General features: G+C 34.3%; 1 protein-coding gene across 1 annotated transcript; it reads left to right on the top strand.

Moving 5' to 3' along the window:
- Nucleotides 1-1,805: 1,805 nt before the first annotated feature.
- LOC144959344 (N-alpha-acetyltransferase 20-like) lies at nt 1,806-12,109 on the top strand. The gene is made up of 6 exons (XM_078891910.1): nt 1,806-2,029; nt 5,224-5,248; nt 5,550-5,640; nt 6,963-7,092; nt 7,813-7,949; nt 10,879-12,109. The coding sequence occupies exons 1-6, from the start codon at nt 1,977-1,979 to the stop codon at nt 10,962-10,964; spliced, it is 522 nt and encodes a 173-aa protein (XP_078748036.1). The 5' UTR covers nt 1,806-1,976; the 3' UTR covers nt 10,965-12,109.
- Nucleotides 12,110-12,508: the final 399 nt, after the last annotated feature.

The following is a 12,508-nucleotide window of genomic DNA, read 5'->3' as shown; positions in this document are numbered from 1 at the left end:
TCTCCATGTTCCTCGTGGCCTTCCCCTTGATCTTCTGCCCTGAAGGTTCCAGTCCAATACTTTCTTTGTTATAGTTGAGTCATTCTTTCTAAGCGTGTGTCCAATCCACCTCCATCGTCTTCTTCCTATTTCCTCTCCCACTGGTTTCTGCTGTTTTCTTTTCCATACTTCTTCATTTTTTATTCTATCCATCCATTTTATTCCGAGTAGCTTACGCATGCACCTGTTTACGAAAATCTGTACCCTCCTTAAACATGCCTGTGATGCGTTCCAAGTTTCACATCCATACAGTAGGACAGACGTCACGTTTGAGTTGAAAAGTCTTAGCTTTAGTCGAAGGGAGATATCTTTAGTTCTCCAAACTCTGTTCAAAGATGTGAATGCAGCCTGTGCCTTTCCTATTCGTGCTTTCACCTCTGCTTCCGTGCCTCCATCCTTGTCAATTATACTTCCGAGATAGCAGAACGTGTCTATATCTTCGAGTTCCTGATCTTTTTCTTTGATCTGATCAGCCCTTATTACTCAGCAAATAATACGGATTCTCTTTTAGTTTTGTTTTGTTTTGTTTTGTTACTAAGGGGTCAAAATTGTTCCGTACAGCCCATATTAAGTTTTTGCCAACTAACACAGATTTATTAGCAATTCTAAATCTTTTATTATTTTTTTTTCAACCGATTGATTTACGGGTAACCTGCAAGCCTTTCTTAAATTAAGGCTAATTCGATCACCCGTTTACTCAAATGATTATTTAGAAAATCTGCTGAGTAAAATGATCGGTCTTTTGATGTTGGGAATCGCCATCTTACAGCTCTGTTATCAGTTTCCTTGGGTGCACCTACATACTTTATCACCGAACAAATTTTGATCGTTCATGTCTCAAAGATTCGTCTCCTTCCATGACAGTAAAGTAGAATAATAATTAAGATAGACGGGTGTCTGTTCGTAATAGCATTTGCGGGATCTCCGTAGTTAAAAAAAATAGATATTAAATAAATTAAGTAAAAAATGAATAAATAGACAAGCAAATAATAGAGAACAAAATATAAATAAATAAATAAATAAATAAACAAATAAATAAATCGACGTGACTTATTTTTGTAGGCGTGATAACCGGACGAACTTATAGGCTCGTTTTAACATTGGTGTAATGGGCAATATTTTGAGTTGCTTTAAGACGACATGTTCATATATGCAGATTTGATATCCGAACCCAATAATGGGTCTAGTTTAACATCGTTGTATTGGAGAATATTTCCCGTAATTTTTTATTTTTTAGAATTCCACAATACAACAATGAGCCCATAATGAATTGGGTTATCAGACTTGCAAACAACTGCATGTCGGTTTGAGAGTATTTCCATTACAGAATGAGACCATGAAAATTTGGGTTATCAGACTTGCAAATAAGCGCACGTCGATGTAAATATAGATAGCACGAAGTTGACGTCACTCAGGTCTTTGTTCTTGTTTTTTTTTTTGTTTTTTTTTGTTTGTTTTTATGTTGTTTTTTTTGTGTTTTTTTTTTTTTGCCATCCACGTTTATGAGTAATTCTCACTAAACTGCATTAACCACACTATAAACGTTAAAGGTTTTGTGTTGGTCCGTTATATCTCCGGACGGCAATGTTGTGAATGTGGCTAAGCGCACAGTATCTCAAAATGAAAGGAAAAATAATAATAATAATAATAATAATAATAATAATAATAATAATAATAATAATAATAATAATAATAATAATAATAATAATAATAATAATAAGGGGAACATACATAATTTCATTTCAATGAACCGGAAGGATTCCGAGATGACCTGACAAACGAAAGGAAATAACTCTTATTATAATAAAAACTCGAAGTTTGGGAAGAGTTGATTGTTAGCCGCTGGTTGCTTTTTGTGATCGAAATTTTGTGTGTATGTATGTGAGTGTTGTTTTTCCCCCCTATTACCTATCTTCAGAGTCTGAACAATTTCAGTCATGACAACTATTCGTCCCTTTAGATGTGACGATCTATTCAGATTTAATAATGTGTAAGTGTACCAAACTCAATAGTCATTGTCATCAGCAGTTGAATTTGAAAGTGAAAGTCCCTTTCACTTTCTGCTGACTGCTGAGTTTCTCTAATTTCTAGACAACCATTCATGTTATTGTTCTCTAACTCTAATTTCTAATTCTAAACTTCTTGTTTTTATTCAATTTTCGTTAAATAAAATGAATTCCTCTCAATCCCTTCTTCAACAAATCACAAAAAAAACCCCAATAAAAAGCATAAATACATCACTGAAAATCCAAAAGGGTTGACCATGTGAGTTATCGGGTGAGGAGGATATTCAAATAATTAAACCTTTTTCGAAGTCGAAGACACGAATTAAGTTGTGATATAGACAATGTCTATTATGAAGAAGCAGAATTGTAATTCCATTGAAATTTAGAAAAGCAGTGTTAGTGTTAGAGTTAGAGTAGAGATGTTCCATGACACACACTTGGGCTTGGGCATTAGAATTAGAATGAATTCTCTTTGCTATTCTACATTTGGTGGCCACATAACTATAAGGACATTGATCTATAAGACAATGTACTGACTGTCAAAAATTTCAAAATGATCCACCAAAAGTACCACACCAGACCTGGACATTACCTTACCAGACGGACCTTCGACTATCTAGACTGCATATTCTTTATTCTTTCCCATATGTTTAGATATGTTTATTATCATTTGTATCCATATTCTAAAGGCCTTAGCCTTAATAATTATTATGGTAAGAAGTACTGCTAGTTATAAATTTTGACACCCCTACACATTGAGAGAGGAGGGGGGGGGGGGGGGGGGAGTGGGGTAACGCAAGCAATGATATGAGCGGTTCACCATTCCAAAACCATTCATTATCTAAAGGGAAGGAACACGATACCAGTTTACCAGCAAATATCGTGGAAGTAGAAAAGAATATATCAATAAATGATCTTACTCAAGATGATTTCCAATTGCAACCAAGAAGATCTAATCGCTTAAGAAAAGCACCAGTCAAATTGAACTTGTAATCCTTTTATTCTTGTTGATGCATTCATTAATTCATTGCTTCATTGGTCATTGACTAATTTTTGTTTGAAGTTTAAAAGATTGGCCATATAATTCATATTCATCATGCCTGTCATTTTCAATGTTGTTATGCTTAGTTGGAAGGACAGTTATTGTGATGTGCATAATTTTAATTCTTTTCATCATTTGACATTCTTTCTCATTGTTTTGTTTCTATATTTTTTTAGGAAAGGCTATTCGGACCCGAGTCTGAATTGCTTCCCGTGGCAACTCGGACCCGAGTCTGAATTGCTTCCCGGGGCAATTCGTACCCGAGTCTGAATTGCTTCCCATGGCAATTCGGACTCTACTCTAGACTAAATAGAACTCTGTGGCTAACCAGGGTCGAGTCTGAATAACTCCATAGCTCTTCAATACGGAATACTGCAATGCAATGCGCCCGAATGATGAACTTATCATTACTATCATTAGTGAAACTCTCAGTTACTATTCCGTTGGCAGTTATAGAAACCGTATTGGTCTTCTTAAACACACACACACACTCATGAGTATCTCTAATTCATAAAAAAAACCCAGAATAATCACACACACACACACACACACACCCCCAACAAACATTTCAACAACCCAAGAGCCGGCGGCCTTTTCTCTTTGATCTCGTATCACCATATTCTCCCCAGCGTCCAGCGCCTCGGTCGTTTGTGGGTTACCCCCCCCCCCCCTCCCAATCCCATTACCAGTTGATCATTTTCTCTCCGTATTCAACCAGTGCTTATTTTATTAATAGGCACCTAGTCCAGTATTATCTAATAATATTAGTATTAGACAGTACTCTGCCCCTACCCCAGTGGCGGGGCTCTATTGCACGGCTTTCTGCCAACAATCGCCTCTATTTTTATATTTAGAAATAAAACAGCATATATTTTTTTAATTAAAAAAGAATTAAGATACTGTCTTTTGTCAAAGCCCGACCTATACTGCCTTTTAAATAAAACGCTCAATGCCCAAAGTCATATTATTCTCCTTTCTCTGCACTTTTCGCGGCCGCAAATAGCAAAATATATAATATAGATATGTCATGCATGTATATTTTGCAACACGCTCATGGCAAATCAAATAAATCTACCAATTATTACACACAGACACTCTTTTATCTATGCGAGGGCAAATTGATTATTAACGTTAATAATAGCGACTACAATTGTAATCTCCCAAAGACCACGAATATTTAGATCTATGTTTTGTTTTTTAAGGCGCTTGCAACACATTTAGGTCATATCAGCGCCAGGAAAAATGGAGAAATTGGATAGCAAAAAGTTCTAGAATTACAATTAAAAAGTACCCAAGAAAAAGTAAGACCAAGGGGAATAATAGATCACCGCTTTTGAAGGCAGTCATCTTCGGGAGTTCTAAAACGTGACTTGCTCGCTCACTCACCCTCCTACCGACTAACAACTGACAACTGAGAACGAGCAGCTTCCCCCCCCCCCCCTTACCATGCTTCACTTTCGAGCCAGCTTCCACTTCCGACACTTCCTGTGATTGCGCAGGCGCATTGTGTCAGGAGTCCTAATTGCCACGGGAAGCAATTCAGACTCTGGTCCGAATTGCCACTTCGATTTTTTTATGTACTCTTTTTCTTCCACATAGTATTAGTTTTGTATCCTACCACAAGAAAAGCAAGATTTATTTCATACTTTAATTTTTATTTTAAGATTAATTTACCTGACAGAGATTTTGTTAACTTAGCGGAAGGAATATAATATATCCAAGTTACTTATATGTCATGAGACATTGTGTGTTATTATAAGACCATTGTAACCTCTCTCTGGTGAAGAGTTTGAAAGGGGCTTGAAAGGAGCGATTATTACATAAGCAATGCCTATTGATTGTGGAAGTAAGTTCTAGATAGGCTAATTAAATTTTCTTCTAGTGCACTGCATTTGAGATTTCTTTTCGACCTTGATTATGTTCTTGTCTTGGAATAACAGACTAGTGTTTATTTAGATAATTCATCTGGGAAAAATAAAAATGCTTACTGAACAATCACACGTAATCTTTGAAACTTTCTATCAGACTTCTGCAATCAATTTATCTTTATCTTTGTTTCATGGTTCTGTTTATTGTTTTATGAATTTTAATTTTAATGAATATAATATATATATTTTTTAATTTCATTAATTGCAGGAATCTTGACCCACTGACAGAGACTGTATCCTTTGATGATGTTCATTTATACATAAAAGTCAACTCATGTTGCTTTCATTAAATGTGATGATTAAGGTTCTGCTGTTTACTTTGCTCAATCTTGTCACCTACCTTCATTCAGTTAGTTGTTAAAATAATTAATTTGCGATATGTTTGCAAGCAACGAAATTTTTTTTTTTTTAAATTCTGTACATAAGTAACAAAATATAAATGACAAATGTAATTTTTAAAAAAGCACACCAATATGTTTACCTTTTATTGTTATCAAACCAATATTTTTGTTTTGTGCCTTACATCAATGGAAGTATGGCTTGCCATTTTACATGCAGTATTTGGCACATTGGCCAGAGTATTTTCAAGTACTGGAATCTCCAAATGGTGAAATAATGGGATATAGTAAGTGTTTGTTTAAATTCATTTTATAAATATTACTTTTTAATGCCAATTAAATAAATTTAGATGATAAGCTCCAACTTTTGCAGTACAGTACAGTCTCTCTCTTTTGTGTTTTGTATCCTCATCAATCTGTAGTTGAAGAATGTTCTAATTGAGAAGTTTTTACGGACATTTACATTCTAGGTTCCAACTTTTGATTGAGCTAGTCGAAGACATTAAAAGGTTCCTTACTCATATTACACGGCAGTAATATCTTAGTCCCGAGCTCTTTACCAAAGGTCTGATTACATGTTCATCTGATTTGTAAAAGTTTTTGTTGCGATTATTTTATTTTCCTTGGTGGGTGACAACTAGCTCAATTCACAACAGTACCGAATTTCTTATCAAGTGTTCAAGACCAGGTGATGGGTAATTTTCTGATCACATGTTCTAGCATTGACAAAAAAAAAAAAAAATTCTTTATAGGATGTTTAAAAAAATTTTTTTTTTACCTTGAAATTGTGTTCCTGGGTATTACCTTACTCATGTAATCAACCCGATTCAGCTATGATTTATTCTAATGATGAATATATGATAAGAATGCTATTTGAAAAAACAAAATAGGCATCTTTTTACTTTAAGAAATAATTCAGTTTTTTTTTATGGCCAGCTCTGGAGATTTATCATTGAAGGATTTATCTACACATTTTGTAGGAAGTGAGTTACTGGTACTGTCATACAGTATAAAACAAGATGTATTTAACAATCCGTGTGTAATGATATTGGGAAAAATAGTATATTTAACCCTCTCCTAACCAACCATAGGAAAATTGTCACATTTGTAACGATGCAACAAAAAATTCTATCATTATCATTTCTTTTGTTCCATCACAACATTTAAATTTAAAGGAAAAAATTGTTACAGCTGCAAAAACTTGACGCTGTGTTGTAAAGCTCCTTTTGTAGAACAATATTATGTATAGAATGTCCTTTTTGCTTTTCTGTTTGAGTAAGAAAAATCTATTTTTGTGTTGGGTGGGTGTGAATCTTTGGGGGAAAATTCTAAAAATAGCTGGTAAGGAGAGAGTTAATTGCGTTTTAAAAATTATCCAAATCAATAGAGGTGTATTGAGTGCAAGTTATCCTTTTATCCTTCCCATTTGGCAAAAGCATATTTTCATTTTTTTTTTAGATAAGTATTTAGAGCTTGAGGAATAATAAATGTAGCATTGTGAATCACATTAATTATTGTATTTATGCTGGAATGTGCCCATTATAATTATCCACTGTTTATTTTATCGTACCTTATTTTATTGAGTAAAATATTGTTACTTTTTTCGCAGTTATGGGAAAAGCAGAAGGTTCAGGAGAACAGTGGCATGGCCATGTAACAGCTTTGAGTATCGCACCCGAATTCCGTAGACTTGGTTTGGCTGGCAAGTTAATAAATGGTTTAGGAGAAATATCTGAAAGGTACTTTTGGCTTGATTCATGTATTTGTTTTGATTTATAAGGACTAAATTGCATTAACTATTTTATTGAAAGTTAGTCTTTTAAGCTAAGGATTATATGAGAAAGTATCATAATAAAAGACTTTAAAGCTAAGGGTTATATGAGAAAGTAACATCATAAAAGATTTTAAGCTAAGGGTTATATGAGAAAGTATCATAAAAAAAGACTTTTAATCTAAGGGTTATATGAGAAAGTAACATAATAAAAGACTTTTAAGCTAAGGGCTATATGAGAAAGTAACATAATAAAAGACTTTTAAGCTGAGGGCTATATGAGAAAGTAACATAATAAAAGACTTTTAAGCTGAGGGTTATATGAGAAAGTAACATAATAAAAGAAATTATTCAATTGAGTGTACTTCACACAGTGACTGTTATTGAAAGTAAAGATAAAACAGACTAATGTTTTAATGAATATGGTGTTCCTCTAGTGACATTTCATTATTTTATGGTACAATTATTTTCTATGCAAAAGATACTGATACATTATCAATATATTTTGGTTGGAAAATTTTTTGTTTGTTTAAAAGATGAACCCCCCCCCCCCCCCCCCCCCCCCCCCCCCCACACACACACAGGCAGTCGAACAAATAAATAAAAAAAAAGAACAATCAACAAAGTAAACAGAGTAATATAGCTATTGTTTCAATTGTTTTCCTCCTCTATTTTTATTTTTCCAAAGGAAACATTGCTTCTTCGTAGATCTGTTTGTTCGAGTCTCAAATAAAGTAGCTGTGGCCATGTATGAAAAATATGGATATAGTGTTTATAGACGTGTTTTAGAATATTACTCAGGAGATGTAGATGAAGATGCATTTGGTAAGTGTTTTTCTTGCCCCTGTTTTGGTTATTATGTTGAAAATGAAAATTGAGCTTTTATAAAGCACAATATCCACTAAATGGGCTCAACGCGACTTACAAAGAGTCCCTGACCAACAGCAACAAGTAACATGTAGAACGAGACATGATGCCTGTTAGGCGATATTACATTTTTTTTTTTCTGACAGACAATGCTGTTAATGACCAGGTACTCATTTTACACCTGAGTACAGTGAGTAGGTGAACAAAGAGCCTTTTCCAAGGACTCAACTATGCGCCAAAGCGAGGCTTGAACCCAGGACCTTCTGATCTGAATGCGGGTGTCATACCACAAGACCACATAGCAGCATGTTGAAAACAAGCAGTTGTTGGAGATTGTCATTATTCTATTCTCTGGATTTCTCTTTGTATTGTATGGTCTTCTAAATCCATTAGATCTTATCCACAAGTAATGGAATAATAAAGTACAGTCGACTCCACTTAATCACACACCCTCTGGAGTTCAAGTTAGTGTGTCGATAAAGCCGAGTGTGCTTGTAAGCAGAGGAACGAAAAACAGCATCGAAGCACCAGCTTTCATGTGTCATTCGAGTAGGACATTCCCCTCTGAGATTTCTGCAGGTCTGAGACCGTCATGTTCAAGACATGACCTCATCAGAAGTTTTTTTTGGTTTCTTTTGTTGTTTTGGTTGTTTGTTTTTTTGTTTTTGTTTTTTTTTTTTAATTTTCATGTTTTATCGACAACAAAATGTCACATTCATTATTGTTAGTAGGAGTAGGAATAGTAATCCTGAAGCACAGCATTGTTTTTTTTTTGCTATGTTATTTCTTAAACACGACATTGTGTCGACCTTTCCATCTCAAGAGCCAGCCTTCTGATTTGGAGAAAGATGTGCCTTGAGTTGATGCCAGTTCATTTGCCTTTTGCTGGATTAGGTCACAGTTGAGTGCCTTGGTTTAACTTATCACCCATCCACATGACTAAGGCGTACACCTTGCTGGCAATCTCTCTGTCGTTTACGTCCCAGATTTGATCCGTTACTCACTTTGACTGCAACATCATCCTTCTTTTTTAGCAAACAAGATACTTGGGTTCTTGATACGCCGTACTTCGTAGCTGGCTCGCATTGCGTTTTCTTTGGAATTGATTCTGCATCTGCAATTAATTGTGCTTTGGGGAAGCCATCACTGTGATTGTAAATTGTGATGACACAATCTTTTATAAGTGGTGCAGTCTTTTTTCTTTTTTTTTTTCCAAATAAGGCCATGACGATTTAAGGCAATTCATTGGTTAAATTTTGATTTCTTTAATTCTATTTGTTGGCTTTATTCATTAATGAACATATGGTTAAACAAGTCAAAAGACTCACTTATGGGTGCATCAATGTGGACAGGGAACATATGGATCAATCAAAAGATGAGACCCAAATCTTTTCTGTGATCCTTTCTTTTTGTTCACGGCCCAGTAAAGGAAAACAATGTACATGTAGAGAATTTCAATCAAGTGGTCAGACAATGTAAACAAACAAACACCTGGTATTGAGTGGACTGCAATCACATTTCACACCCAGTGATGCAGACGAGTGCTGAGTCAATTAGCCAGATGTGTCAGGAAATCCTTTGTTGTCAACAAGCATTACTCGTCTGGCCTAGTGGGGGGTCAGAGGGACAATGGAATAAAATAGCATTGAGGGGAAAACTTCTCATGCATGATACGATATTAACATGCAAAATGGTTCAGTGAGAAACACATTTTCATTACTTTTTTTGTGTGTGTATTTTAAAGATATTTTTCACCAATCAAGAATGAATCAAGTTGTAGTGATTAAGCGGATAAGGTGTGTGATTAAGCAGAGCGATTATTTAGAAAAAATTCTGTTTTTCAGGAATGTGTAGCATATAAGCAGAGTGTGAGATTAACCGATGTGCAATTAAGCGGAGTGAACTGTAGTTATTTATAATCATAATCATCTTGGCGTCAGAGATTATATTTTTTTCTGTGAAACTTACACCAAGAATTTTAAAAGTCATATTTGCCAGAACTACCCAATTATTGCTTATTGGATAATGGAGCTAGGACAATTTTATTTTTTTTACCCATTTATTGCAGAATTGAATCTCAAAATATTTATTGGTAACAGTTATGCTCTAGGCCACCTTTATCACTCCAAAGAAGATCAAATACAGCTCACATATGGCGATCACGATCTAGTTGCTATTTTAAAAAAAATTCTACTCTTTGAGACTGTTTTGTAAGTGAATTGCTACAATGGAAGTGAGAGGGGCAGCAAACAGCTATTTGATTTCTAAAGGGAAAGAATAATGTAGATTACCTCCCATCCATGCACGTTTTGTGGCATGTTGGAATTAGGGTAGGTAAGGGCATGCTTGGACCTGGACATAACTTACTTTTACTAAGCAAATTAGTTCTTTGGAAGCTGGGATTAAGCCAGCAGAATTTTGATATGCCTGTTACACAACATTTTGAGGTTATGATATTTCATTTTTCTGTAATTTAGGATTTTTTTATTATACTAACTCTTGGATTTTATGATTAAATTGATTACCGTGTGCCATTGTGATTCATCTTTAGTCACTGAATTTTGGCTTATGTAGCATATGATGGATTCAAAGTTATCAGAGATGTTATCAGCATGTGATCAATAATTGAAGAGTATTAATTTTTTTCGAAATCTTTTTTTTCCACACAACTTGAACTGGATCGTAAGCTGTAAGTTCAAATAGAATGTGAAACAATTTTGTTTTAAATTAAGGCTGCACCCTGAAAAAATTATAGGTAAAAAAACCCCCCAAAAACTCCAACTTTTCAGGGTAAGTCTTAATCGCTTAATCTTACATTTTCCTCTTCCTCCCAAAAATACTCTTCATGGATTTGAAGATACTTTTTCCTTTTTCTCATTTTTCCCAGACATGAGAAAGGCGCTGTCCAGAGATGTTGACAAAAAGTCTGTGATTCCCCTACCCCACCCAGTCCGGCCAGATGAGTTAGACTGACATTACCCAGGGGGTGTTACTTTGGCTGACATGACAGAACCTCTCTTCATTGCTATCTGCATCTTGGTCGCTTCTCTCTTTTTTCTACTGCTTGAGTTATGGATGCAGAACAGATACAGGTCTATGGCTGTCGATGAGGGAGAGTTATGATTTAGAAATGTCATGGAGCAATATTAAGGCTTAAATTGAAGTTTAATTTTAAAATGTTTTGCTTCACAAAGGGCATTTGTAAAGTTTTATAAATATTTTGATATATAAAGATTGTTTTGATTAGAAATCAGTGATTTATTGTGTGTTTTTATTTGGTTTGTTTTTTTTTTTTTGTTTTTTTGTTTAAGTTAAAATATTTGTTTTGAAATGGTATTGAAAATATAGGCAAAAATCTAACAATTTGAAAGTTGTTCAGTTTGGGTAAATTTTAACTGAGAAAAGTTACTAAGAATTTGAACAATTTGCACAGTGGCCCCTTTGTCATAACAATTGGTGAGAGAAATATTTTATCAAATTAACACTTTGAATTAACATTAACATTTAGTTTTGTCGTAATTGGAAACTAGCTTAACTGTGAGAGTGAATATGGATGTATTATATGACATTTGGTCATATATTTGTTTATCTTGTTTTTTTTAAAATACCTCCAACACAATAAATGGTTCAGATTTGTTCCTTGGAATGAGAAAAAAACATATTTAATTAAGTCGTTATAGTTAATCTCAAATGTGGTTGTGAAAAAATAAAGAGATAAAACAATTAAATACAAAATATTGTATGAACCGGCTAGAAAATAAAAATAAAAAGGATAACAGTTGTCATCATTTTAAAATCTCTGTTACCTATTGTGAACACTGATTTTGTAAATTTACTCTTTTTTGTATTGTATATTATGAGGCCAAAACTCTTTTCCCATAATTACACACTTAACTTTCTCTTTTTGGTTTGTTATGAAATAACATTTGCTATACTATGAGTGTGCCGAGGATATTGTGACTTTTGTGTTTTAATTGTTTTAAAATTGTACCCCAGATTTTTTATGTTGTAAAAAGGAAAGAATTGCCTTTTCTTGTCCTCCTTATCTGACGCTGAAGTAACACACCCAATAGCTTTGTACATGATATTAATAAAGAATAAATTCTTTTTGGACATAATTGTTGTAGTCTTTCTTTGTCTACCCTAAAATATTCTTCACGAAATTGTGTTCTACAAGATACAATTGGTTTACAGCTTCAATATGAAAAGTGGTGTTTAGTAGATATATTCCATGGTACATTATATTTAACTTCACTCTTTTAAAAGATAAAGAGCATCAACAATGTGCCCACTAACTAATTTGAAAGTTTCACATAGGGTGGGGATCCTGACCTCCCATAGTGGGCAGAGAGGTACATACTGTGTCTTCTATCCCCCCATACCCGTTTTCCAATTGTTTCCTGTCGTTGTCTTGGAATGAGATTACTTAATTTTGTCCTGACCCTGGCCGGAGTTCCTTGGCTGGGAGGGAAACAGTTGAATGTGTAGTTATAGTTTTTTGAGATGATATTTTTTTC

This window comes from Berghia stephanieae, chromosome 1 (assembly GCF_034508935.2).
Source record: "Berghia stephanieae isolate SIO BIC M18660-M18661 chromosome 1, UCSD_Bste_1.3, whole genome shotgun sequence".
In the NCBI taxonomy this organism is placed as follows: Eukaryota; Metazoa; Mollusca; class Gastropoda; order Nudibranchia; family Aeolidiidae; genus Berghia; species Berghia stephanieae.
The sequence above is the reverse complement of the archived record's forward strand: the minus strand, read 5'-3'. Positions and strand labels throughout refer to the sequence as shown.